The 26586-nt window shown below is 41.8% G+C and overlaps 1 protein-coding gene across 9 annotated transcripts in view; it reads left to right on the top strand.

Annotated features, from left to right (window-relative positions):
• The first annotated feature begins 670 nt into the window (after window positions 1–670).
• MKNK1 (MAPK interacting serine/threonine kinase 1) overlaps window positions 671–26586 on the top strand; it is a 40238-nt gene continuing 14322 nt past the window's right edge. The window contains exons 1-8 of one of the 9 annotated variants that reach the window (XM_039885205.1): window positions 674–787; window positions 4690–4814; window positions 9406–9585; window positions 16530–16636; window positions 18832–18933; window positions 21240–21337; window positions 23939–24018; window positions 25579–25652. In XM_039885205.1, coding sequence (XP_039741139.1) covers window positions 16612–16636; window positions 18832–18933; window positions 21240–21337; window positions 23939–24018; window positions 25579–25652 — 379 coding nt within the window. In that variant the 5' untranslated portion in view covers window positions 674–787; window positions 4690–4814; window positions 9406–9585; window positions 16530–16611. Of the gene's footprint in view, window positions 788–4689; window positions 4815–9405; window positions 9586–16529; window positions 16637–18831; window positions 18934–21239; window positions 21338–23938; window positions 24019–25578; window positions 25653–26586 lie in introns of those variants that run through there. The other 8 variants (XM_039885213.1, XM_039885195.1, XM_039885241.1 and 5 more) reach the window with 8 other exon arrangements.

Below are 26586 nucleotides of genomic sequence, written 5' to 3'. Positions count from 1 at the left end.
GAACAAATGTTTGTCAGGTGGGTGATGGGAAAGAAGTTCAAGAGGCTTTTTTAACTAGTATTGCTCACTAGACCCTGAAAGCAACCCTGAGACACAGGGAAAGGATATTTACTTCCATTTCACAACAGAGGAAACCCTCAAGAGTCAGGTCCTGAATCAGCCCTTTCATTACCTCATCACACTTGCATCCTGGGAGAGGGACTGTGGCTGTTTGAAATATTAATTTATTGGCAGTTGGTTTTCTCCAAGAAATGAACTTTTGAGTTTTTTATTTTGAACTACTGGAGGTAATGCTTTAGTTAGTCAAGGAGAAACTTGCATGGTTAAATCATAGATACCCAAACCTTTTAAGAAATTTTACAGAATTAGCTCTCATTTTAGAAAAGACTGACATTTCCCCATATATAAAAGGCTTTTTAAAAATTCCTTCCTGGCATGCAGAAGGTCTCGATAAATATTAATTACACCTGCCGTTTCCTGGCCTCCTCCCTCCTGACACTTCTCTAGCTTGCCGACCTTCACTCTGAGAAAATAGCCTCAGAAAAGCTAAGGCCCACTCCCTACCCAGCAATCTCCCCGCCCCTCTTTACCACGCCTGCGCAGTATACTTAGCTCCCCCCCACACCGTCTCCTTGGGTGTAGCCATCAAGGCGCAGGCGCAGATCCGCCCCTCGCACCCCTCCGGTCGGCCCCGCCCCTCGGGTCTAGTACCGCCTCTTCCGCGTTCCCGGCAGAGCGGTTTGCAGGTGGGGTTGCGCGCGACTGGTCCTGCGGTGAGTCGGCTGAGGTAAAGACGAGACAGCGAAGCGTCCCTGGCAGTGCAATGGGATGGGCAGGGGCGGTCTGTGAGTGAGTTAGTGTGTTCGGGACGGAGAAGGGAGGGCCTTCAGAACGGCGCGAGCTCACGATCCGATTCAACGGCGGCGGGCAGCCGAAAGAGACGCTTCTTTAGGGCGCTTCTCAGGGCTCCATCTGTGACTTGCCAGGGCTCCGTCTGTAACGAGCTCAGGGCGCGGCGTGTGTCCCCAGTCGGGGCTCAGCCTGTGCCTAGGGTCAGGGCTTGGGTCATGACAGGTGTCCGAGGTCAGAGCTCAGACCGGGGCCAATTTGAGACTCAGTCCCTATCAGGCTATATGGCTGGGCTCAAGGCTCAGAGGTAATCTAACATCGTGACTAGTTTTTCATGTGAGAAATTTCTAATATCTGTGAACGTTATTTTAAAGTTATCTGTTTTCATTTAAAAGCTCCTGACATGTGTGGATCACTGTACAGTGAGGAGAGAGAATAGTGTCAGGTGCAGTCTCTCTCCTTAGGGAGTTTCCAGGCTACCTGTCAGATTGTAAGTAGCAGATCAGAGGCCAGTGTGGGTGACAGCAGTGAAGTGTTGGAAGTGTTTGGCTTTGTGTCAGACAGTTCTGGGTCCAGATCTCACCCCTGCCACTTCCTATTTGTGTGTCCTTGGGCAGGTCATTTCTCCTCCCAGAACTTCAGTTTCTCCTGTATAAGAAAAGTATAGTAGGGTTATTGTGAAAGTTGAATAGGATTACATGTGTCACCTACTATGGCACCTGTTATGAAATGGGTGCTGAATACTTGGTGCATGCAGTGAGTGTGATTTATGTGAACTAGGTCATTTTAGACTAGGGTACTTTAGAGAGGCCCTGGGAGAAGAGTTGAGGTGACCTAAAAGCCTAAAGCCTCAGTGGGATTTATAGGCAGAACTGACCTTGCAGAATGGGAAGAGAACTAATGCTTATTGCCCATGTGCCAAGTGCCATGCTGGGCAGTTGATATATATTGTATCACTGAATCCTCAGCCATCAGTCAGGTGCTTTCAGCCCCACTCAGCCCGTCTAAAGAAAGCTAGACTGGAAATGACGTAAAGAGGAGACCCACAGGGTTAGATGTTTATATGGAACTGGGCCAGCTGAAGACTTTGGTGCCTCCCTCCCCAACTTCTCCCACATCAGCTCTTCCCTTTTTGTGATCCAGTAGAATAATTGGGTTCTTGACTTGGTCCAGGAGGCCTGTTACTCTAGTGCTCTAGCGGATTTTGATGGTTAGAGGGCCTGGCAAATGAGCATCTCTTAAAGTCAGCTTGCATGAAGCTGGATCAGGGAAGTTCTGTGAATGGATCCTGTTAGATTCCTGCACATGCTTCCAAAATGCCTGTGGTTTTCTGTTATGTGGTCTCATAGTAATCTAGTAACTTGAATCCTTTTGCATCCTCTTCATGGGTGCCCATGTTATCTTCCTGAGATAGTGTTCTCATCATGTTATATCTCTGCTCAGAAACCTTGGGGAGCTTCACTGCCTACAATATAGAGTTTAGACTCTTCAGCCTCATAGACAAATTCCTCCATAATCTGTTCCCAAACCTCTTTCCTGTCCTGTTTCCCTTTGTTCTCCCAAACCTGCACCCTGTACCCTAGTCAAAACAACTTTTTGTTACTCAACACTCCCTTCATGTTTCTTTGCTTGTATTCCCTCTTCCTAGAGTTTCCTCCTCCTCATCTTTCAAGGTCCGTGCTCATGTAACCTGTCAGTGAAGTTTCTCTGATCCCCCTGCTAGGTTAGTTGCTCCCCCCCACCCCCCATCTTCTGTAGCTGAGGCCACACCTCTAATATAGCTCCAATCACAGTCTGCCTTGGGGTACGTACATCAGTCCATATGTACTCTGAGTATGTTGGTGGCAAAGGACCTTGTCTGTTGTATCCCTCCTCTGCCTGGCACGTAGTAGGCCTCTGCAGTGTTTACAGTTGAATGAGTCAGTGCCATTTTTTATTTACTCACTTTGGTTTTTGTTTTATGAGCTTTCAGGTTCAAAGTGGGCCTTTGTGTTTTTCCTTCTTTTTATGCCTAAGAAGAGCCCTACTGTAGATCGGTTATACCCTAATTACAGGTATCAAAGGCAAGAAAGTGAAGGAATTCTGCACAAGGCAGGATTCTTCATTGCAACTCTTGTTTTTAGACTCTTGTCTTGCCTTTGCAGTGGGTTTTGGTGGGAGGGAGGAGGTGCTCTGTTCAGAGTCCTGCAGTGAGTGTGTTATAGTTAACAAAGGGGAAAGCACACAGGTGGTTTACTAATCAATTGTCCTGCCCTTGGCCTTGGCCCCTACCATCAGGGAACCAGCTGTTACACATTCACATTTTTCCTTGCCAACAGCTTCAGCGTATGGAACTGGAGGTTCTTTGTTGATAGTAGAAAAACATACATTGTTGAAGATAGAAGGAACTTGAGAACCATCTGTTTTACCTCTTTAATTTTGCAGATGGGGACAGGCCCAGAGGAGAAAGGGCTTGATCAACATTGCATAAGGAATCAGTCAGTGGTGGAAATAGTACTGGAAGTGAAAGTCCTGGCTGTTTGGGTTTATCCAATCTACTACATTGTTAACATAATATCTAACACTCATCGATTACTTTATGTGTTGCAGATAACTGTTTTAAGTGCTTTACATGTAACATTTCAAAACTCTATTATATAGACTTGGAAGGTGAGGCAGAAAGAAATCATTCAGATCTACTTTAGGATCCCAAAACAGTGGTTTTTAATATAGTTTTAATGGCAGTCATCTCTCAACCAGTGGGGTCGAACAGTTCTCCCAAGAGCTGGCTCCCAGATCACCCTACCTGTGTGAGTGAAGGACATCCTCCCAGCAATGTCTCCCTGTACTCTGGAGAGATGTTTTGAGAGGAGTCCTGAGTGTATTGAAAGAATGGTTGAAGGAATGAAGCATGGGTAGTAGTGGATCTTAGCTTTGAAATATTAGTATACTTTAAAAATTGCATATTTATCAAGTCAGACAGTAAATGCAGAGTTTTAGAATAAACTCAGCCCAGGATCTTTCTGTAAATATTCCCAGTCAAGGGTAGCAAGATTCAATTCAGTAAATACATATTGAGCTCTTGCTAGGTGCAAGGCCCTGAAATTGAGAAATATACACAGAAGAACGTCACATTTCCTGCCCTTTTATAAGTAATCGTCTTCTCAGAGCCTTCTCCCTCTAGTGTAGTTGGGAAGGTAGATAAGTACATAAATAACTGACTATGGTAAATGTAGTAAAGAATGTAAGCAAAGTGGGAGTTTGGGAGCAGAAATCAATCCCAACATGACCAAAGGGGGTCTAGAGAAAGATTCTTGAAGGTGGAAAATTTATGGTGGGCCTTGGAGGAAGTTAATTCCTATGAGGAACAGCTTGAGCAGTGGTCAAGAGGTGGAAATGAACAGATGGTGTGTGTGATAATGCGGTGTGTGTGTGTGTGCATGCGTGTATGTGTGTGTGCGTGCATGTGTGTATGTTGAAGGAAAGGAATGGACTTGGTGAAGAGGGGAAATAAGCTGAAATAGTGAGTTGTGGCCAAAATGTAGAGAGGAGAGTGGGGAGAAGAACACTAACATTTATCTAGTGTCTGCTCTGTTTTGTGGCTTGCAACATGTTAGATGCTTTACCCACTGTAATTTAGTTAATCCTCACAATCCTGTAATATGGAGTGATTTATCCCCAGTTTAAAGATGAAGAAACCAGACTGCAGAAAGATTAAATGATTTGCCCAAAGTCAGGTAGCTAGCAAGTGGCAGAGCTCAGTCCAAACCTGCAAGTGTTGGATTCAATGACCCATGTTCTTTTTATTGTACTGCAAGGCTCCAAATGCCATGACTAGGGCTCTGTTTATTGTGGCTGCAGGATGGAGGCTAGACTGGAGCAAAGAAGATCCCGGAATGGGGACATCGATGAGGAGGCTGTTGGAATAATCCAGTTTAGGCTTAAACTGAGAACCATTGACCTACTGTAGAAACTACCTGCTCTAGGTATGTTTGATTTAATATGTGAGCATTATAGCAGCTCCTGTAGTACCATAAATCAGTGTATGGCCATCTTTAGCTGGTAGAAACTTAGAATCAGTTTACAGAAGCTGCTGGCACTTTTCTATTCAGGCATAGGTTCTAATGTGAGATTAGCAGTTCATTACAAAAGTCTCTAGGGAGAGAACTCATTTGGCACATACCGTTTCTCCATTTTCTCACCCTCAAATTTGACAAGAATCCGTAATGGAGGAAAGAGGACTACACTTGGAGTCAAAAGGCTGGCATTCAGGTCCTGGTTCTGCTCATTATCATCCATGAGTCCTCCATCTCAGCTCTTTCTCTGTAATATAGGGGGTATTTTGGTTCATTTCTGAGATCTCTTACTAATGCATGTATTTCATTGCTCTTCCTGGTTTGGGGCAGTATAAGGAAGTAGCAGAGAATATGACCCTGGATTCAGAGAAACTGGGATTTAAATTCCAGTCTCTCATCCTTGTAAGAAGACTAGTAGTTAGGTATATAGACTTCATAGTTGGACTGCCTGAGTTTGAGTCCTGACTCTATCACTTGCTAGCTTTGTGACTTAAGCAAGTTATTTAACTTTCCTGGGTCTCAGTTTCGTTATCTATAAAATGGGGATACAAATAATATCTATCTTATGGAGTTGTTATGAGGATTGAGATAACTTAAACACTTAGCACAGTACCTGGCACATAGTAGATATTCAATGAATGTTATCCTTAATAGTAATAATATTAACAATTATTATTAATGTCCAGTTGGGTATTGTATTTATAGAAAGTATAATTATTAAGGCCATTTTTCCTGCCGTTCTACTCTGATGCTGTTCCTTCTCTTTCTTTCCATTGACCCATCAGGAATCTTTGAAACACTAGATTGTTCCATCACAAAGTTGCAAAGCATAACATGAAAGAAAGTGCCTGTAGGAAAAGGGTCAATAAAAAGTCATTGACTCATTAGAAAATTTTACCTGACTTGTGTTTTCACCCCTCTCTCCACAGTAAACAAGAACAGAGCAGTGTATTTATTCCATTTTGCACAGCCTTCAACAAAAGTGCTAAGCAAGATCCCTTTAATTCACTTGCCAAAAAGTACAATAACAGTATATCTGGAAAAGTGGTGCCTAATTTGGTTCTTCTGTTTCTCTACCTTAAACCCTTCTGGCCTTGACTTAAGCCATTTCTTCTTCCATTTTCCATAAATATGGAAAAGTTCCTTCAGATTATAAAGGGAGGATGAGATCAAGATTTTCTCATAAGAACCTTTCGTGTACTTAAAGCCAGAATGAAGTTAGGCCTCATCTTTTCTCCAGGCTAAACAGCCTTGGTTTCTTTTACCTCACTCTTAAAACCTATTTTCCATTGCTTGGATCTCATTGGTCATGCTTCTTTAGTTTCTCTTCAATTTTTCTATTACTTGGCAGTGACTCAGACTGTACTTAGTCCAACTAAAACAGTTTAAAGGAAGAATAACTTCAGATGTTTCTATTCATTAACATTTATTGAGTGTTTGCCTCGTGCCAGGCCTTGTGCTAGGTATAGGGACCCAGAGATGAATCAGACTTAGTCTCCGCCCTGTCTCTAGCTCACAGTCGAGGGGCAGATGTGCAATAAACTATTACAGGCACTGTGATTGAATTATGCACAAGCATGGGAAGCTGGAAATTGTTTAGGACAATTCAGAAGAAACAGTCCATTTTGCCTGGACTGTAGGTCAACACTTCTGTAGAGGAGTGGCAAGTTTGTGGAGGCCCTGAGTGACAGCACAGGAACTTGGTTATTCAAGAAGCAGTGGACGCCCATTAGAGGTGTTGGAGCAAGAAAATGACAAGCTTAAATCTGGCTTTTTGGACCAAGAACAGGGATACCACAAGCCTTAGTCTTACCTGCCCACCACTGATATTTTCTGTCTTAAAAGTAATAGAATGAATCCCTTAATTGGATACTTGGTTTTGTTTACTCTAAAACTTCTATAGAAAGACTAGTTCTTGAGCTCTGGAAAAATTTCATTCTGTATATAGCAGGAAATTTATGAAGACTTGAGAGAGAATTGGGTGCCCATCCTATATAAGACCCAGTGGCAGACTAATCTCTAGATTTGGTCTAGCCACATTCACCCTTCCCTAGCCCTATACCAAGAATGAGGAGAGGATTCCAGGACTCATCTGGGTATTTGGTAAGGAATGCTAAGGAGATTCAGGCAGTATGAGAGTCAGAAGTTCTGGCTAAGGAAGAAAAGATGGAAGTTGGAATGGTGCCAGAAAGAATTAGGGCTAAGTAGGTACTTAGAATCTTGTGTCATATATCTGAAAACCTCCTACTTCACTAAGAATTTATTCCCTCCTGCTGCCCAGTTGTGGTTTACAGAGTGCTTTCCAATTCCATAGCTGATCTGGGAAGCCATATCCCAAGCTTGAATAACAGTTACTATTTCTTGAGCCACTACTTTATGCTAGGCACTGTGCCATGAACTTGATATGCATTAGCTCATTTAATTCTCACAGCAACCCTGTGATGTAGATGCTATTGCCCCCATTATATAGATGATGATAGTGAAGCACAGAGAGGTCAAGTATTATGTCCAAGGCTACCTCATTAGCAGATGGGGCCAGAATCTCAGTCTGGGCCCTAATGGCTAGAAAGCCTATGTGCTTCCTACTCCAGCCCTGGAATGGCTCCAAAGAGCAGAATAAAACAAAGTCCATAAGGAATTCTGAGAGTTCTTTTCGCTAGAGATGGAAATGAACAGGTGTGTGTGTGTGTGTGTGTGTGTGTGTGTGTGTGTGTGTGTGTGTGTGTGTGTGTGTGGTGTGTGTTGGGGAGGAATGGAGTTGATGACGAAGAGAAATAAGCTGGGTTGGCAAACACTGGCCTATAGGCATATCTAGCTTACCACCAATTTTTGTATAGACTGCAAGCAAATGCTTTTTACATTTTTAAATGGTTGGGGGAAAATCAAAAGAAGATTACTATTTTGTGGCATGAAAATAATGTGAAAATTCAAATTTCAGTATCCACAAATAAAGATTTATTGAAAGATAGCCACATCATTCATTTACATATTGTCTATGGCTGCTTTTGCTCTACAAAGACAAAATTGAATAGTTGTGACAGAGACCATGTGACACAAAGCCTAAAAGATTTACTATCTGGCTTTTTACAGGACAAATTTGCTAACCCCTACTATAGGCAACAAGAAGGGACCGGGGAGTTTAAACCTGTGGCAAGACTAAAGGCAGAGTTGAAATTCAAAGGTGTTCAAGGTTGTTTCCAGAAGTGTTGTGGCCATAAGGAGAAAGACTGTAACCTGAACTCTTTTGGGTCCTGAAAATAGATTCTTTGGGCCACAGAGATTTATTTGGGAATAAAAAGCATAATAGGAAGGATTATTCTATATGATAACATTCTCTATTGGGCAATAAAGAAATATTTTGTGAAGTAATTCAGATATTTACTAGAGCCCCCCCTTTTTGTGTGTGCCAGATACTATGTTAGACGCTGGAAATACATAGATGAAAAATGTATGTCCCTGCCTTTGAGGAGCTTATGGCCTAGTGGGAGAGCCACATATGCATTTGTATCATCAGCTCTAAGTATTATAATAATATACTGTGGGTTCAATTAAATGCTGGATGAAGTAGAAAAAGTCAGGGACTGCTTCTGTAATTTCAGTAATTTGTGATGGACTTTGAAGACAGAATAGATGTTCTTTTCAAGGAGCTACATAACAGGCTGAGGGAAAGCCTGGCAGTATGAATATTTAGAGCTTATGAGATAGGGGGAGAAAGAGAAATTAGGAATGATTTAAAGGTTCTGCTGCTGGGTGACTGGCAAAATAATATAATCTGATAAGAAAAGAAAGGAGGAAGAAGGCACTGGGCGGGGGCTGGGGATAAGTCCAATTTGGAACATGTGATTTGAGAAAATGAAACACATTTGGCTTCCAGTTAGGAAACCTTTTTAGAAATTTTGGCACAAGGGCCTAGAATTCAGATTTAAACTACATTTTCAGAGCTTTTCTATTGGGAAAAGTGAAAGTACACAATCATGTTGTAGAGAAATTCACAAATCAACTTTGAGACGTGATAGCTAGAGCCACGAGATTAAAATAGAAAACTAGCAATAATTATACGTTTGGCATAAAACCTTGTTCCTGTTCATGCTGCCTGCTGCTCTCAGCATCTACTTTAATTTCTGGCTCTGTTGCCTCTTGCCTGTGAATGCTGAACAACAGAGAAGTGTCAGCTTTTACTTTCTGCATGAGACTCCTCAGCAAACATAGGTGTCCATATCTTCATCCAGGTCATTATTTTGGGGGGTCCTGGACTCCCACAATGGAAACAGAATCTGAAAACTTTTACTGAGACTCTTGTTAAATCTTCAAGTGCTTGGTGTTAACATTTTCAAATGTTCAAATATCTGATTTTAAACATGGGAATTTTGTGATTGCCGTGTGTCTGTCTCTTCATAATATGACACATAGGTTTGGGGAACACTTAAGTTGATCTTTATCTTCTTTGGTTTTTTTAAAGAAGCCAGCATTTTGATGTCCTTTCTATTTCTACTTTTTGAAGATTTTCATGCCAGATATGAAGTTGAGGCCGATGGAGAACTGAAGAACGTCTGCTACGTACAGAGGCCATTGAAATACTTCCTATGACTAGAAGGCAGCAACCCCCTGTCAAAAGCATTATTTTATTTTGAATTTCAAGTTTATAGAGGAGTCGCTCTCCAAAAGTTGGGCAAACCTATAGGTAAGGTTGGATATACATTTGGTTAGCCTTTTAGATTGCTTCAGGTTCAAATTATTTCCAGAGGAAGGGATGTGTCAGAGGTTTCAGTATTCAGTTTGGCAGCTAGGATTAGCGGGACTGCCTGGCATGCCTAAAACAGTTACTTAATAGGGAGGAGCACATTTCTACCAGAATAAAATGGTGAAGAGGCTCATAAGGAAAACTATACAGGAAGTAAAATGTATTTATTTACTTTTAATTAAAAAGTGAAACAACCATACTGTAACAAAACAAAATCAGATACAACAGAAGTATAAAAAGTAAAATTCTGTACCCACCCAATTTAATTCTCCTAAATAACCATTGCTAATAATGGCTTGAGATGTATATTTTTAGGTTTTTTTTTAAATTTATAATATATATGACATTTATGATGACATTTGAAAGTGTTCTGAATGACACTCTAACCTGAGGTTTGCCATGCCTGGCAGTTTATAAATAATGCCTCATTTGTAGATTGGGTCAGATGAGGGCTGGCTGAGAATGGTTTGTAGCCTGATCTGTGAATTTTCATACTTTGCTGCTGTGACACCCTTCTGCATCTGAAGTCTCTCAGTGGCACACTGTTTTCCCCAACCAGCTTCCTTTCCTGAATTCTCCCCTTGTTTGATGGTACTACTGCTCTTATGGTTACTTGACTTTGGTTAATAAACATGTTTTGGGGTCCTCCTCTGTGCCTGGTTCTATACAGATTAGACATAGAGGGTAGTAGGCTTTGACTCCCTCACTATCTCCAGTCTGCCTCTGTGACTTCATTCCCATACCTCTTTCTCTTCTTTTCTATCCCTGCCTCAGGTATAGGCCTTCTTTGACTTGTTGCAGCAGCCTCATTCCACCCTCCAGTCCCTCTCCAGCCTCCAGTTTGTCCCACACACATCACGGCCAGTTTGGTGGCCCTAAAACATATTCTACTTGTCGATAGTCCCTCCCCATTGCCTGGAACAGTGGTTTGCAAGTGTGCTCTATAAACCTTGGGGGCCTTTGAAACCCTTTCAGAGTATCTACAAGGTCAAAACTATTTTCATAGTAGTACCGAGATGTTATCTGTTGTTGCAAAGCAACAGTGGGCAAAACTGCTGGCGCCTTAGCACCAATCAAGGCAGTGGCACCCAACTATACTGGCAGTCATTGTGTTCTTCACTGCTTCACACTCAGAGTTTTTTAAAAATGCCATTTTCACTTAAGAATGTCCTTGATAAAGCAGTAAAAATTAGTAATTTTAATGAATCTCAACCCTTGAGTATACATCTTTTTAATATTCTGTGTGACAAAAGGAGAATGCTCATAAAGCACTCTCCTGCCTACCAAAAACCAGTGGCGGTCTCAAGGAAAAACTTGCAGGATGCTTGAATTGCAAGCTACACTAGCCACCATTTTCATTTTTACATGAAAGAATAATTGACTAAAGTGAGGCTGGAAAGTAGATAGGGACCAGATGTTGGAGGGCCTTGTAGACCCTAAGCTTGGGTGATCTGACTTTGGTCTGCCTTTTTAGCTTTTTATACTGTCCTGCTCACACAAATCCAATCCTTTAGTCCTTTAGTCCTTTACTCCTGCTTATTATTTTGTTGTTCTTTTTTTTTATTGATGTATAATCAACATAAAACATTATACTAGTTTCAGGTTTACAACATACTGACTCAATATTTGTATGTATTACAAAATGATCACAAATCTAGTTAATATCTGTCACCTCACAGTTACAGAATTATTTTTTCTTGTGAATGAGCACTTTTAAGATCTACTCTCTTAGCAACTTTCATATATAAAATACAATATTATTAACTATAGTTGCCATGCTGTACATTACATCAACATGACTTATTGATTTTGTTACTGGAAGTTTGTACCTTTTGACTCCCTTCCCCCATTTCACCCACTCCCCACCTCTGGCAACCACCAATCTGTTCTCTGTATTCCATGAGCTTAGTTTTATTTTTTTGTTTTGTTTTGCTTTTGTTTTAGGTTCTACATATAATCATACAATATTTGTCTTTCTCTGTCTGACTTATTTTACTTAGCATGATATAACCTCAAGGTCCATCCATATTATCTCAAATGGCAAGATTTCATTCTTTTTATGGCTCAATAATATTCCACTGTATATTTATATAATACCACATTTTCTTTATTCATTCATCTGCCAAAGGACTTTTAGGTTGTTTCCATATCTTGGCTATTGTAAATAATGTAAATATTTCAATGAACATGGGGGTGCATATATCTTTTTGAGTTAGTGTTTTTGTTTTCTTCGGATAAATATCCAGAAGTGGGATTGCTGGATCACGTGGTAGTTTTATTTTCTTGCTTGCTATTTCTTAAACACACACTTTCTTTACCCCTTCTGCCCTTTCTCTTGTCATACCTTCCATCAGGAGATGCAATGACAGTTCTGAAGGCTACTTGTGATCCCAGAATCAGAACAGAGGAAGGAAGAAGATGAGCCTAAATCTAGATCCTGTGCCTCTGAGAATCTTACTGTCCCAGCCCTTTTTTGAAGCCTGTTGTGAATCACCACCCTGTTGGCACCTTAGTGGGCCTCATACTTCTTTTACTGTAGTTGAGTGAGACACTGTAATCTGCATAATGCTGCCCAGCTTTACTATAGATGGGACTCTTGGGAAAAACCTGTGAAGTATCTTAGCCCCTGAAATCACGCTTACAGATCGTCCTTTGATTAAGCTGATTTCACAGCTGGCTCCTTTCATCCATCATGTGTTAAATTTGACTACCTTCCGTTTGAGTGTTCCCTTTCCCTGACCTTGTCCCCTACATAGTAATGATGTCATCAAAAACCAAATCACCCCACTAATGGGTCTGGCAGAATAATATAGCCTTGTACCTGATAGAAGAATTGCCATGAAATAATGTGATTGGGCTGGTTTGTAGTTCATCCTACATAATGTGACAAAACACAAAATAGAAAGCTATCTCAGAGCAAGAAGAAGAAAGTTCCGATTAATATAATAATAATAAGGTAGTAATAATACCCCTGTATTTATGTCAGCTAGAGCAGTGCTGCCCAACCTTATTGACCTCATAGCACACGTAGAAAATGATATTGTTCAACCTGATGAGAAGATCAGTATCTCATTCACAGCACATCAGTAGGGAAGCTCTGTGCTAAGGTTTCTAAGTAAAAGCATTCTTGCTGGGGCCTGGCTAACTCTGGCCACCCCCTTTTGCCTTTCAGCATTAATGTTTAAATATATTATTTCTGAGCCAGACTATCTAGATTTAAATTCTAGCTCTGCCACTTACTAGCTATGTGACCATGGGCATATTACTTAATCTCTTTGTACCTCAGCTTCTTCATTTATAAAATATGGATAATAATTATACTTACATCATAAAGTTGTAAAGATTAAATAAGTTATTATATGTAAAGTGTTATATTTGTAAAGTGCTTAGAATATTGCCTGGCATATAGTGAGTACCATATAAGCATGTGTGTACTCTCATTACTAGTAGTAGTAGTGTTCAACTACTATTATACTACTTCAGAAAAGTAAATGTTTGGGACCCAGTTTCCCCAGGCTCCTGATTGCCTTCTCCTCTGCCTCATTTTTCTTAGTCTTGGCCTCTTTTCTAAGACTGTCCATCTGAAGCCTGTTGTGAATCACCACCTTTCTTTCGTTGCCTCAGTTTCCTTTCATTTGCTTAGTTCTCCATTTATTGGGAGGCCTTCAGCCAGCTGATAACTGAGAGAGCAGCTGAATTGATCATTATACTCATCAACTTACTCTCACCATTATTTCTTCTCTAGAAAGCTCTTGAGACTAAGGGATATAAGTCTTACAGGTTGGGGAGAGAAGTGAACCGCAGACCCTGAAAAGAACTCCGAGTGGCTGGGAGAGGAGCATAAGCTAAGTTAGCCGAGCTGAGTTAGCCAGCAAAGTCTTGTTCTTAATGGGAAAATGATCATCTTTGGTATCATATACCAGATATAGGAACTGGTTACTTCTCTATAGACTCTACCAAAATATGGAGAACAGAACTGGTGACTTTGAGGATATTATGGCTCATAAGACTTCATGGAGAAATGACACAGTTCTTTCAGAAGGGGAACCTTGGGGTCAGCTTGGGTGAAAATAGTGAATTAGTACTTTCGTGTCAGGAATATGAATTGCCTTTGTTGTCCCACTGGGACTAGAGCCCCTTCTCATATGCTCTGTGGGTTCTCTGGAGCCTTCTCCCCATGTGGGAGCCAGGTTAGTTGGTGGATCTGTATCTTTAACAGCTACTATACTAATTGTACAATCAATACTTGTTGACTAACAGGTTTTACAAAAAATGAGAATATGCATCCCAACTCCTATTTAAATGGAGAAAACAAGATAAACTTATGCCTAGGAATAGAAACATTTATTACAATTGATTATGATGATGAGGAGGAGGATAATACTATGATGGTGAGACTGAATATGATCTGCCTCCGCTTACCTCTTTGTTGTCACTCCCCCACATACTCTGTGCTCCAGCCGGCCTAGATGGTTTGCAGTGGCACTAATCGGCCATCTCCTTCAGACCTTAGCACATGCTCTTCCTCTGTCTCTCCCCAGCCCCCAACCCTGGCCAATTCCCACTCATCCTTCAGGTACCAGCTTAGCCATCCCTCTTCTAGTTGCCAGACTGAGTTAGATGCCTCTTTTCTGTTCTATAGCACCTGGTACTCCCCTGTCACAGCACTTGTTCATCTATATTGAAACTTGTCCACTGTTTTATATGTCAGTAGATTTAAATTCCATAAGGGTAAAGACTATATCTTCTCTTATATTCTCACTAACACTGGACAATTAGTAGATGCTCAGTATACACAGCATGTGTATAATAAAAAGGTAAGTCATCAGTGCTTTCACTTCTAGGTTCTTATTTTTGATCCTCACAACAGCCTTGTGATATAGGCAGCCCAGGCCTTACTGTGACCTCGTTTTGTACATGAAGACACTGATACTCAGAGAAGCTAAGCAACTTGCCAAAACTCATGCTGTGGTGGAGAGTCAGGATTTAAACTGGTGTCTTTTAGGCTTGAATGTTCAATGCATTGTTTTGTCTTTATGTTTTTCCTTTTAAAAAATAACATTTAAAAATGTAAAAATTTAAATAGTATTTGTCGTTTTTCAAAATTATAAAAATAATATCTTCAAGGAACCAATATTCCTGAAATATTTTTCTTCACTGAATGTTGAATTTCAATACAGAGAAATTTAGATATGGTTTTTAAAACTGTATAATCAGATTCCATATTCCAATGTGCATTAGAGAAAAATTGTTGTGTATTTTATTGAAAAATCTTGACTAAAATAATAGAATAAAAAGTAATAAATTTTATTTTGTACAATTTGGAGAATACTGAAAGATACAAAGAAGAAAATAAAAATCACCTTAGCATGCAGAGAAAATGACTATATGTTATAAATGGCCTAGTTTTGAAAGGGCAGCATTGAGTTTGAATCCCAGTTAAACCACTAATTAAATGTTTGGCATTTAGTAGATAATTTAACCTCTGAACCTGTTTCCTCACTTGAAATATAGTTAAATATTTACTTCTTAGGATTATTTTAAGAATTAGAGATAATATATGTAAAATACCTAGCATGGTGCCTGGCACATAGTAGGCACTCTTACGTTGTAGGAGTATTAACATTTTTGTGTATTTCTATATAGTCTTTTTACTCTGTTGTGTGTGTTGTGTGTACATACACTTTTTTTTTTTTTGAAGTGCATTTATAGTAAGTATATCACTAGGTCCTCACAGGGTTTCTAGAAAAGGCAGATATTATTTTTAAACCTATTCTGTGGGTGAGGAAATAGAGACTCTAAAAGGCAAAGTAACTTGGCCTTGATGCTGTGTCTGGTACTATCTGAACCAGGACTTTCACTTTGGCCTCCTGAAGCTGAGCCCATGTACCTTCCCTGTCAGCTGTGTGCTTCCTTTCCAGCTCCACTTCCAGCAATAAACAAATGGTGGATCACCCAGCCCCACCTAAGAAGAAGGCAAGGGCTGGGCGCAGTGTAAGTGCTGGGAGCCTCCATACCAGCTGCGGTCTGTCTGAAAAGAAAAGAAGAGCTCACTTCCTTCTCTGAAATAACAAGACACATTGCTCAATCCTATAGCAAGAAATAGGCATCTTGCTAGAAAGTTAAAAACCTTCTGGGTCATAGTGCTCTTTTTGAGAGGAAGTTTATCAGGAATTGATAGAACTGAATAGCCTTACTCTGCATTGTCTGTGGGGCAATGGTATACCCACATTTCTTTCAGTGTGTTCACTTAGTATTTAAGGAACGTAGGAGACATGCACAGAGATATGCATCATTTCATATCATTTTCATTTCAATGCGTGTTTCCTGATGGCTAGTATATATGTCTGACAATTTGCCATGACTTATAGGAAATACAGAGATGAACAGGTGATAGTCCTGGTCTTTAGGAACATTGGGGAGGCCACAAAAATCAGTGCGCTCATAGTATTTCCAGCGGAGTGTTTGGAACAGAGGATGGAGCACAAACTCATAGTTAGGTGTGTAGTGATACCATCTGTTTCTATAGAGCCTAACGATATTTGCACAAACCTTAACTCATTCAAAGAGAAGGAGACTTTTGAGATGGGTTTTGATGGCTCAGAAGAATTCTTAGGCCAAACGAAGGAGGTGAGCCAAGGACCAGCTTGATTGTGGAACATTACACCCTGAAGAAGCTTTTACCAAATGATTGCATGCATAATAAATTAAGGCCCCACAGACCCTGCTAGTGATAAAATAGAGAGTTTGGGCAGGCTACAGTGGGAGAACTGTCAACCCCTTCATAAGGTTATGACACCTCACCTTCCCCCTCCACCCGTGTAAACAGGGAAGTTAAGCATGTTTTTTCACTTCACTGTCTTCCTACATTTTTTTCTTCCTAGTTTCAAAAACAGCTCTCCTTCAACAAGTTCTGTTTCCAAGGGAAGTCTTAACCATTTGTCCCTTCTGGCGTACCCTCTTCCAATGAAATCCATGCAGAATAGACCAGGTATTCTACCTTTTTGTGTGTGAAATCATAAAATCTAATCTTGAGTGAGCAGCAGTGCTCAGATGTATGCTTCTTCCACAAGAGGCTCCCTCAGCCCTGCTGTGGCAAAAACCAAGTATAAATGGCAGCTAACAGGGTTTTCTAGCTAGAGTCATAAGTATGTCTGAGCATCCCCTGTGAATTAAAATGCTGCTAGCCCTCTTGCTGCTCTTCGACACTGCCTGCTGGCTGTTTTACCTGTCCTTAGGCCCTCCATCAGAGTGTGGGCTGGGGAAGGAGAAAGAGAAGTGAATCCAAAATCTGTCCACTCTGCACTTGGCTCACAGTGCTCGTGAGAAAATAGATGAGGACAAGGATTGACACTGGACTGCACACTAGGGCAGGGCAAGGGGGACAGTGGTCCTTCCTTTTCAGCCTGCCATCCCAATGGCCAGTGCCCTCTCCCTGAGCTCCTGAAAATGAGTGATGCTATATTGATTTCTGTAGAATTTCTCACTGTGTTGAGCAGCTTTTTTCCTTTTAATATACCTTGGTGAGAGTGGATATTTGGGTGCCGATATTTAAGTTTAGTTCCTTGAATATATAGCATGTTGCAGTCCCCAGATATATCTTGTGCTTAAAGCTTTTGGCTAGAGTAATATTTTGAGATTCTTTGTAGATTCCTTTTATTCATGTGTTTATCTGTTCTGTAAAGTATAATGAAAATCTGCTGTCATCGGGTCCTAGAGACAGAAGGAAGAATGCATCTAAATTGAGCTGTCAGACACTTGGCTACCCTAACCATGCTTTCTGGATTGTGGTGTTGAAAAGAGCCATCATTCTCTGTGCTTTCTCCTAATGGCTGTTTTGTACTTGCTTCTGAGAACAGTGTATAGAAGACATGCATCGGCTCTAATCAATCTTTCTGAGCAGACTTGCCATTTCTCTGATCACGTTCAGCTGGGGTCCTCTGAGAAGAGAGTGGGCCTTTTCTCTCAATGGGCTAAGAGCCAGCTTCCATTTCACAATCTCTCAGAAAAAATCCAACAACCCAGAGCCTGTGTTTATTAAAGGTTGGTCTAGAAGTCTCTCACATGGTATGCCCCATCAGCAGTCGAGTGCCTCTATTTTAGAAGGATGTAAAGGTTTAATCACCCTGGTGGGGATTTAGACCCAGAGACTTCAGAGAAATCTTATTATTTCTAACTGCAGGCAAAGAGTATTAAAGCTCCACTCTGGATCAGGGGCATGACATGTTTTATAAGTAATTTATCTTTAACAGAGGAAGGCCCTCACTAGAGTGTCTTAGAAACAGTACTGTGATTGGGCACTGACTCATTGTTCCTCTATTTCTCTTTCCCCTACTCAGTCTCCTGCTTATTCTTTCTGTCCCTACATTTTCCTGCCCAGTCTGTCCAATGTTTGAATATCTGCCTCCCAAATCCTCCCTTTAACAAGGGGTGCCAGGTGCTTGCCCGTGAGAGGTAATAATGTTTTTGCAATAAATGACCTCTTCCAGCAGCCTGTTGTAGACCTGTCAACTGCAGATTCCAAAATGGACCTTACCTGCATCCTCTCAAATAAGGAGCTGAGGAGGGAAGGGTATGCACTGGCTCCACGGGCACTCAAGTCTGTGCTCTTGGACATGAAGTTACCTAGGGCCATCCTCAGTCCCATCCCCTGCCCTATTGTACCTCCACAGAGGCAGTGTCTATTGAAGGCCTTTTGACTCCTCGTGTACAACCACAGAGGGATGTTACAGAGCATGTGATTTCATTTGTATGGACCCCTGTCCCAACCTCACCCTCCTTCTTGCTTAGCTCCCTGGGTCCTGCCTTTCTGGTGCTGAGGCTGGCAGATGTGACAGGTGGGATTCTGCTTATGGATTCATTGTACTGTTTGAGGACTGTAGTTTGACTGGTGGCAGCTCTAAATCCATGTGCTAATGAGCTTGGTTAAAGCGGGCTTCTGCTATCCTCTTTTAATCTGGCCTGTCTGTCTGAGTTCCTTTTCACAGTTAATGATCTCCTGTAATGATTTTGCCTTTAGTTTTGCCTCCTGGGTCAAAACAGATCAATAGTCCTCACAGATATTTAAAAACCATCAGTGTAAAGCTCTTGGTTCTCCCCTCCCTTTTTTTTTTTTTTTTCCCCTGGGTGAAAGTATAGCTTGATCAGTACAGTAATACTTCCCTTACATCTCCTCTTTTCTCCCAGAGATGGGCAGCAGTGAACCCCTTCCCATTGCAGGAAGTGACAAGAGAAAGAAGAAGAAGCGGAAGGCCCGGGCCATTGACTCCTTATCAGGAAAGTTTGAAGGTGGGTGACACAGCAGTCTTAGATCAGAGCCTGTGGCTCTCCAAGCATGGGAGGAGCATCCTGGAAGCCTATGGGTCTAGATCACAGGGCCTGTGTCATCTTAGAGCCAGTGCATGGTTATGTGTGTGATAGGGATGAAAGTCAGGAGTGAGAAAGTTTACACAAAGGAGTGACAGAGATTGATGAGGCAAGGCAGGGCGGGGTGAGGCAACACAGGGACGGGAAAAGCCCTGGGATGGTGCACAGGCCTCCCAGGAATGGTTTCAGCTCTTTATCAGGGGACAGAAAAATCAATCTGTCAGAGTTGTACATGAAGTAAGGTTGCCTGGTGTGTTTCATCTTCTTTTCAGATGTGTTCTTTCCCTCAGCTGTTCCCGGAGGGGCTGCTGAGAGGTAGAATAACCATGAAAGAGACAGAGAGAGCACTGAGGGCCATGGCTGCAAATAAAACTTCAGTCTTCTATAAGCAGAGGACTTGACTCCTAGAGATTGTAGCTACTTGTGCGGTATGAGTTTGACTTCATTTTGAGTGAATATTGTGTTCAGGGGCTATTGGGTCATCAAACATTTTGAGCACATTCTGTGTGTGAGGCACTAGGCTCAGTGCAGGTCCTCTTATCACTGGGCCTGTAATGGGATGAAGTGAACCACTGGACACTTATGTAAAGGACTGAAAGAATCAGTAGCTACTCCTAGGAGTGACATGCCTCCTTCATCTATTTTGTTTCTTTCATGTGAGACCTGAAATAGCTTCCCTTCGTGGTCTCTTTTTCCAATATTGCAGATACACTAATGAATTGACTGTGGAATGGTTCTAATAATAAGCCCTTTATGAGTCAGGAATATTGGACCTCCAACCACCAACCTATCCTGACATTTGTAAAAGGCTGATACCAAAGTGTCCATTGTGAATAAGGCATGTCATTCAAAATACTTACAAACAATAGTGTGTATTCTTATAAATAGCTGTAAGGCCAAGCCATAATGAAACCAAGAAGGTACTTAGTGCAGGGTTTTGTCTATTTCTTTGCCTTTAACTCAAACAGTAGTTGTGGGGGAGGGGGGAAGGATTGGGGTTAAGGGAGGAGGGATGGACAAAAGTTCCAAGGTTTTTAGAATAGTTTTCAAATCAGCAGGACTTGCTCTTTCGATGAACATTAGAGTATTTACTGTTATTCAGGGATGGTTTGCGCAATTATAGGGCTTCTCATAACTCAGTGATAAAATCTAATTTCCTGATTAAAAAGTATTCCACTCAGTCTGTGGGTTTACGTGCTAGGCTGCCTCAAGAGGAAGAAGCTGAGGAATTGAGGCCAGGGGAGGAGGAGGTCAGCTCGGCAGAGGCCCTGGTGGAGCTGTGGCTTCCTTTGGAAGGGGCTCAAAGAGCTTGTGCTATTTGTGAGCTTGGGCAGGTCACCTAAATGTTCTTTCAACCCAGGCCTATTACTCTGTTAGAACCGCTCTGACTCAGCACCCTAAAAACCTCGAGGCATCTGTTTGCATCTACATCTGTCTCCTGTTTCCTGTGGGTGACTTCTGGAAACTTGTCAAAAACCACCAGTGACTTCCTTTGTATGTGATATAAAATAAAACAGTGCTTTATTCCCCTTTGCATTACCAATGTCTAGCACAGAGTTGGGCACATAGTAGGTGCTCAGCAAATGAGCACCTGGAGGGGCTGCTGAGAGGTAGAATAACCATGAAAGAGACAGAGAGAGCACTGAGGGCCATGGCTGCAAATAAAACTTCATTTACTAATGAGTAAATGAACATATGATGCCCATTCAAGTCACACCTCTTCTATGAAGATTCCCCCAGATTCCCTGAACAGATATAACCTTTCCCTTCCCCGGCTCCTTTTTACTGTGTCTTGTCTCTCTATGATAGTACTTCCCACTGCCTGATTTATTCTGGGGTCGCTTGTGCACATGTCTGTCTTCCCCCACTGGACTGTTACCCTCAAAGGTCAGGGACTACATTTTATTCCTCACTTTGGCCCTGTTATGTGCTGTCTAATATGCTGTCTGGCACATAGTGGGAGATCAGGGAGTGTATGCCAAATTAAAACCCCTTCACTGACCTCATCTCTAAAATAGGAACAAAGATGCCTTCAGTGTACTCTGGTATTGAGAAACTGAGTTCTGAGATGAGCAAGAAAGCGAATGGTCTTCCTCGTCACTGAGTGCTGTGGAGTCATCGTGTGCCTGTGTTGTCAGACCAGGAAAGCTGAGTGACGGAACTTCTTTTCATCTTAGCTTGCAAAAGGTGACTCATCTTGTTATTCCTTTCATTCATTTCACCTCTAGATATGTACAAGCTGACTTCTGAATTGCTTGGAGAGGGAGCCTATGCCAAAGTTCAAGGTGCCGTGAGCCTGCAGAATGGCAAAGAGTATGCTGTTAAAGTGAGTGTCTCATCTAGATGCCAGGCTTTACTTTGCAAATAGTCCTAAACTAAATAAATTTTATATTCCCCAGTATAGTAGCTCAATAAAAATTGGGGCTCCAAAGCTGTGTTCACTGGATTAAAATGTTGGTTTTTCTACTTACTCGCTGTGTAAAATTGGGCAAATTACTTAACCTCTCTGTCCTTCAGTTTCCTCATCTGTAAAATGGAGGTAATAATAGAACCTATAGAGTATTGTTGTGAGGATTAAATAAGTTAATATGTGCAAAGTGCTTAGAACAATGCCTGGCTTGTACCAAGGCTCGTAGCAATGCCTGCTTTTTATTATTCTGACAAATGAAGTTAGCTTCAGGGAGTAGACCATCAGTAGTGGAATTAGAAGGCCTATCTGAATCTCTGTTTTGACGAACTACTACTGTTTTACTTTGGGCAAGTCACTGAACCTCCTTGAGCTTCAGTTCCCATATCTCTAAAATGAAAGTAATAATACCCACCCTTCCTATCTCATGGAGGGGTTATAAGGATGAAAATTTAAATGAACTGATAGAGACAATTTACAGATTACAAAATGCTGTACAAGGGGTGTACAGTATCATGATAATAAGGACGGAGCACTCAGCTGTGGGGCAGGAGAGGTGGCTTTTAGCTGTGTGACCTTGGAGTGGCTCACTTCACCCCTCTGTGCTTCCATTTGCTGATTCCCCATGGAAGAAGGGATGGATCTAAAACCACAGCGGTTCTCAAGAGTGGGCCCTGCACCAGGGTCTTTGTGTTTTTACCAAATTACCTAGGTGATTCTGATATCCACCAAAGGTTGAGAACCACTGATCTAGAAACAAGGTCTTATTAAATCCAAGAGGAGAAATTCAAGCTGATTTCAAGACATCCACCTGAGCCACGAGGTCTAAGCACTGCCTCATATGGGAAAACCTATCCAAATTAACTCCTTAAAGAAATGTTTCTTTTAACCAATGGGTCGTAGTTTTAGCTGTGATTTTATGAAGAAGAACTCTTCTGCTAAGCCATGTTCCTTTTTTCTGGGGTGTTGCTTCATATGGAAACAAAAGCACTCCCTCAGTTCCTTGTTGGAAACAGATCAGTAAAAATTATAAGTAATTTTTTAAAAAATTTGCCTAAGCATGGTAAAAACCACAAATGTAAATTAATTTTAAAAGGTCTGAATACATTTATGGAAAAACCCGATCTTTCCTCCATACTCCCTAGTATCTTTAGGCAAACACTGGACTCTAGCTTGGCTTTCCCTACCATCTTCTACCTGATAAGTAATAGAGTCTCAGAGTGAAAATGGAATTTCAAGATAATTTAGTCCTGAATTTTCTCTGTAACTCCTCAAATAGTTGTCCATGTTCAGCTCCCCCATCTCTAGTAGCAGGAGCCCATTACCTCCTTGGAGAAAATTATACCATTGCTAGATAGCTTGCCTGCTAGAAAGTTCTTCCTGACTTATCTGAAATGCTTGGTGAACGAATGAAGTGAATAGCTTCTGTGGCCCAGCACTGCCCCTCACTGACTACTCAGAAAACGGGTCTAGTGGTTTATTAACAGATGTGGACTTATTTAGAAAATTACATTGGTCATGGGTGTTTGCGCTGCAACATATTGGAGAAGTTGGAAGCATTCTACATAGTCTTCTTGGAATGAAGGAACAGGATATCACCATCTGCTGCCCACTCTGCACATAGAACTGTAAAGCAGAGCCAGCTCTATAGAAGACTTGTTCACAGGCAACAGTTTGAGGCTCTGAATGGGTCCATAGAGCTGTTCAGAACTAGTCAGTCCCTGCATAAATCACCTGCTCATCTGTTGGCTCACCCATTTCTTCACTCAGTAGTTGCCAAGCATCTCAGGGTGGGGAAGGAGAGCAGCCTACAGTATTGTAGGAGAGACAAGGCATTTTAGGTTCTCTGAGAGAAGCCATATACGATATAGGCAGGTATAGGATAGTAAGGGTTTCAGAGGCAGCTCTGGGCTTGAGAGTCAGCCCTGCCACCTATTAGAGCTATGGGCAAAATGTTTTACCTCTTCCTGTCTTTTGGGGTTGTGTTGTAAGGGTTAACTGAGATTATTTACCTAAGTGACTTAATACAGTATTTTCCAAAGGATAAATTCTCAGAAGAACTTCAGAGGTGGCATCTAAGCTGGGCTGCAGAGCTTTAGTTCCTCTCTACTGTGTCCTTCGTCCCTCTTGCTCTTCCTCCAGCACTAGAAGATCCTTTAGTAGAGCTTATAATTCTTACTCTCTAGACAGAAAGAAATGCCCTCAGAGTAGGAGCTGGGAGACAACTCTTTGTCTTGCTGGATGCCTCAGTCTCCCCTGGACAGCTAGGGACAGCAGCCTCAGAGGCTTCTATGGTATTGTGCTTGGCCAGAGTCACACAGGCCCAGCCAGGTTGGAAGGCGCTCAAGCTAGTCTGTAGCTTTGCCGACAGAACCACAGTGCCTGTCACTAAAGCCTACTCTAGACTGTGCTTGAAACTGATTTGGGCTAAATTTGGCCTTCCGTTCTCCCAGAGGGCTCCTGCTAAGGGGTGTTTTGAAGTCAAGTGGATGTATATGACAGATTTTATTTTTTCTACAGATCATCGAAAAACAAGCAGGGCACAGTCGAAGTAGGGTATTTCGAGAGGTGGAAACACTCTATCAGTGTCAAGGAAACAAGTGAGTAGAGTATAGTGTTGGGTTACTTGCTGCTTCTCTTGGGGGATTCTTGGCCATGGAAAAGGAGGTTATTTCTTACCATCTCCTGACCCCAGGGTTATCTCTCCTTCCCCCACAACTGCATATAACTCCTTCCATCTACCAATATTTAAAAAAAGAGAGGAGAAAACAGCAGCAGCAAAGAAGCTGTCTCCTTTTTTAGGCTGAAACACTACAAATATCAACAATTCAGGCAAATTAGAAGAGTGAGCCATCCAAATCATGGGAAAAATAGAGTTTTCTTTCTTTGTAGTGCCCGTGGAAACTAGGCCGACTGAGTATCGCCTAGTGGGAACCTTTAGGGACCTGCTTTAACTAATAGATGAGAATCATGAGAACTATTAAGAGTATTTGCTGCTGTTCCCTGTTCTTAGGATCGTCACATATGTGCAGCTACTAGTGAGGATCCTGAGACCTGGCCTGACCCTCTGTGCTTGATAACTGGGCCAAGGTGCTCTCCAGCCCCGTCTTAGTCTGCTAACCACCAGCTCCAAATGAGTGGCTCTCCTGCTGTGGCTTTAAATCAGGGTCACCTCTAAGACTCTGCTTCCCCCTCTCTTTCCCTCCATGGCAGGGTCAGCAGGGAGCCAGTGGCCTGGTATTGATGGCTTTGTCATTAACCCTGGAGGATGGGGGCGGCTGTTGATTTAACTCCAGGCACTGCCTCTACAATCTTCTTTCAAATTAGGCCATTTTGGTCATCTTATTTGGACGCCATCACACAGTAAAAGCCTGGTGTCTCCCAAAGTGGTCAGCATTTTTTTATGAGGGACAGATTTTTATTTTCAGCCCTGCAGCTTCTGAGTTCAGCATTAGAGACGCTACTTGGTTTATTTCGTTCTTTAAAAGAAAAAAAGCCCCCAACACCTTCGATATCCAGGCTGGTGGCTTCCCTACTGAGTTACAAGACGACCTTGTTGGCAGAGCACAGTAATGCTCAGGCAGACAGAGAGTGCTCACCGGGGAAGGCCACAAGTGCTACGGTGGCCAGGAACGCGGCCGTTTCATTAAGCAGCGCTTAGCAGTTAGGGTCTAGCGGTGCCCACGTTAGGCCCCAAGTCTATTTGACAGATGTTTCCATTTTCTCCAGGCAATGTAAATACTGCCCCGTGATTTATGGGCAAGAGGGAGGGCAAGTAATTATTTGCTGCTTGCCTCCAGGACACACACCTACTATTCAGTGTTATTAGCCGCAATTGCTTCCAGTCGGCTGCAGATTTTATTCAGTTTAATGTGACCGGGACTTTTTTATAACTCTACCTAGTGGGTTTTAGGGTTGGGGTTTGACAGCACAGACTTGGTGAAAACACCAGAGACTAAACATTATGGAAAGATAAGGTGACCCGAATCTCGCTAACACCATTGGCTACTTCTCAAACCTGGGTCTTTAATAAGCATTCTGATTTCAAGTTGATTTCTGCCCTGCTACCGGGCATTGTATATTTTTTTCATTGTATATTTGTAAGTGGGCTTTAATATATAATACCTTTTTCCCTTTCCTCCTATTTTTCCCTTTTTAAGGAACATTTTGGAGCTGATTGAGTTCTTTGAAGATGACGCAAGGTTTTACTTGGTCTTTGAGAAATTACAAGGAGGTACTTACTGCTGAGTATGTGTTTGGATTTCTGATTAACACCCAGAGTGGTGATCATCCATCATGAATCCTAGAGACTTCTAAAACGAGTCAAGCTAATAAAAAGGATGAAGGACTTAAAACTGCCCTTGATTTGGGAGAAGGGAGGCCGGAGGGAAGGATGATAATTAGCATTTTGCAGAGCTTAGAATGTCACCTGTATGGGCATTCTATAAAAGCCTTCTCATTATAATAGGACTCATATATAGATATATGTAGTCGTCAATTTATCAATCCATTGTTTTGACACATTCACTATTTAACTAAATTAATTGTGGGGCGGAAGTTCTTGCATACATTGTGAAGTCCAGAAAAGCTCATGGAGGAGAGGAGGGTCCCATTGTTTAGGACACAGACCCAGGACAGACAGGAAACCTGAGAGTGTACCATCCTTCCGATGGAAAGATGCCATTCTTGACCATCACCCACATACATAGTTACCAAGGTGTATATTGAGGTTGCTTTTCTGACAAAGAGAAGGGAATAGAGAAGGCTTTGTCCTCTCCGTCACTAATCCAAACCTAGGACACGTTTGTGGTGAAAGGGAAGATGTCTGAAGCTAAGTGGAGGGCTACGTGGAGGGGCTTTGGTGGTTAAGAGAGTGTGCTTTGGAAACCAACAAAGCTAAGTTTAACTCTAGCTCTATCACTTACTAGTCATGTGACCTTGGGCAAATCACTTAACATTTCCAGACAGTATTCTCTCATCTGTAAAATAGGGATAATGACAGCACCTACCTCCTTAGGATCCTGTGAAAGTTAAATGAGATAATTCGTATGAAGTGCTTATTAGCACAGTGCCCAATAGGCACTAAGGATTCAATAAATGTCAGCTGTTAGTATTATTAAAACAATTGGGTATGCTGGGGGCTATCTTAGAAGTATGTAGAATGTTAC

Source organism: Pteropus medius, unplaced genomic scaffold (assembly GCF_902729225.1).
Source record: "Pteropus medius unplaced genomic scaffold, Ma_sr-lr_union100, whole genome shotgun sequence".
In the NCBI taxonomy this organism is placed as follows: domain Eukaryota; kingdom Metazoa; phylum Chordata; class Mammalia; order Chiroptera; family Pteropodidae; genus Pteropus; species Pteropus medius.
The sequence above is the reverse complement of the archived record's forward strand: the minus strand, read 5'-3'. Positions and strand labels throughout refer to the sequence as shown.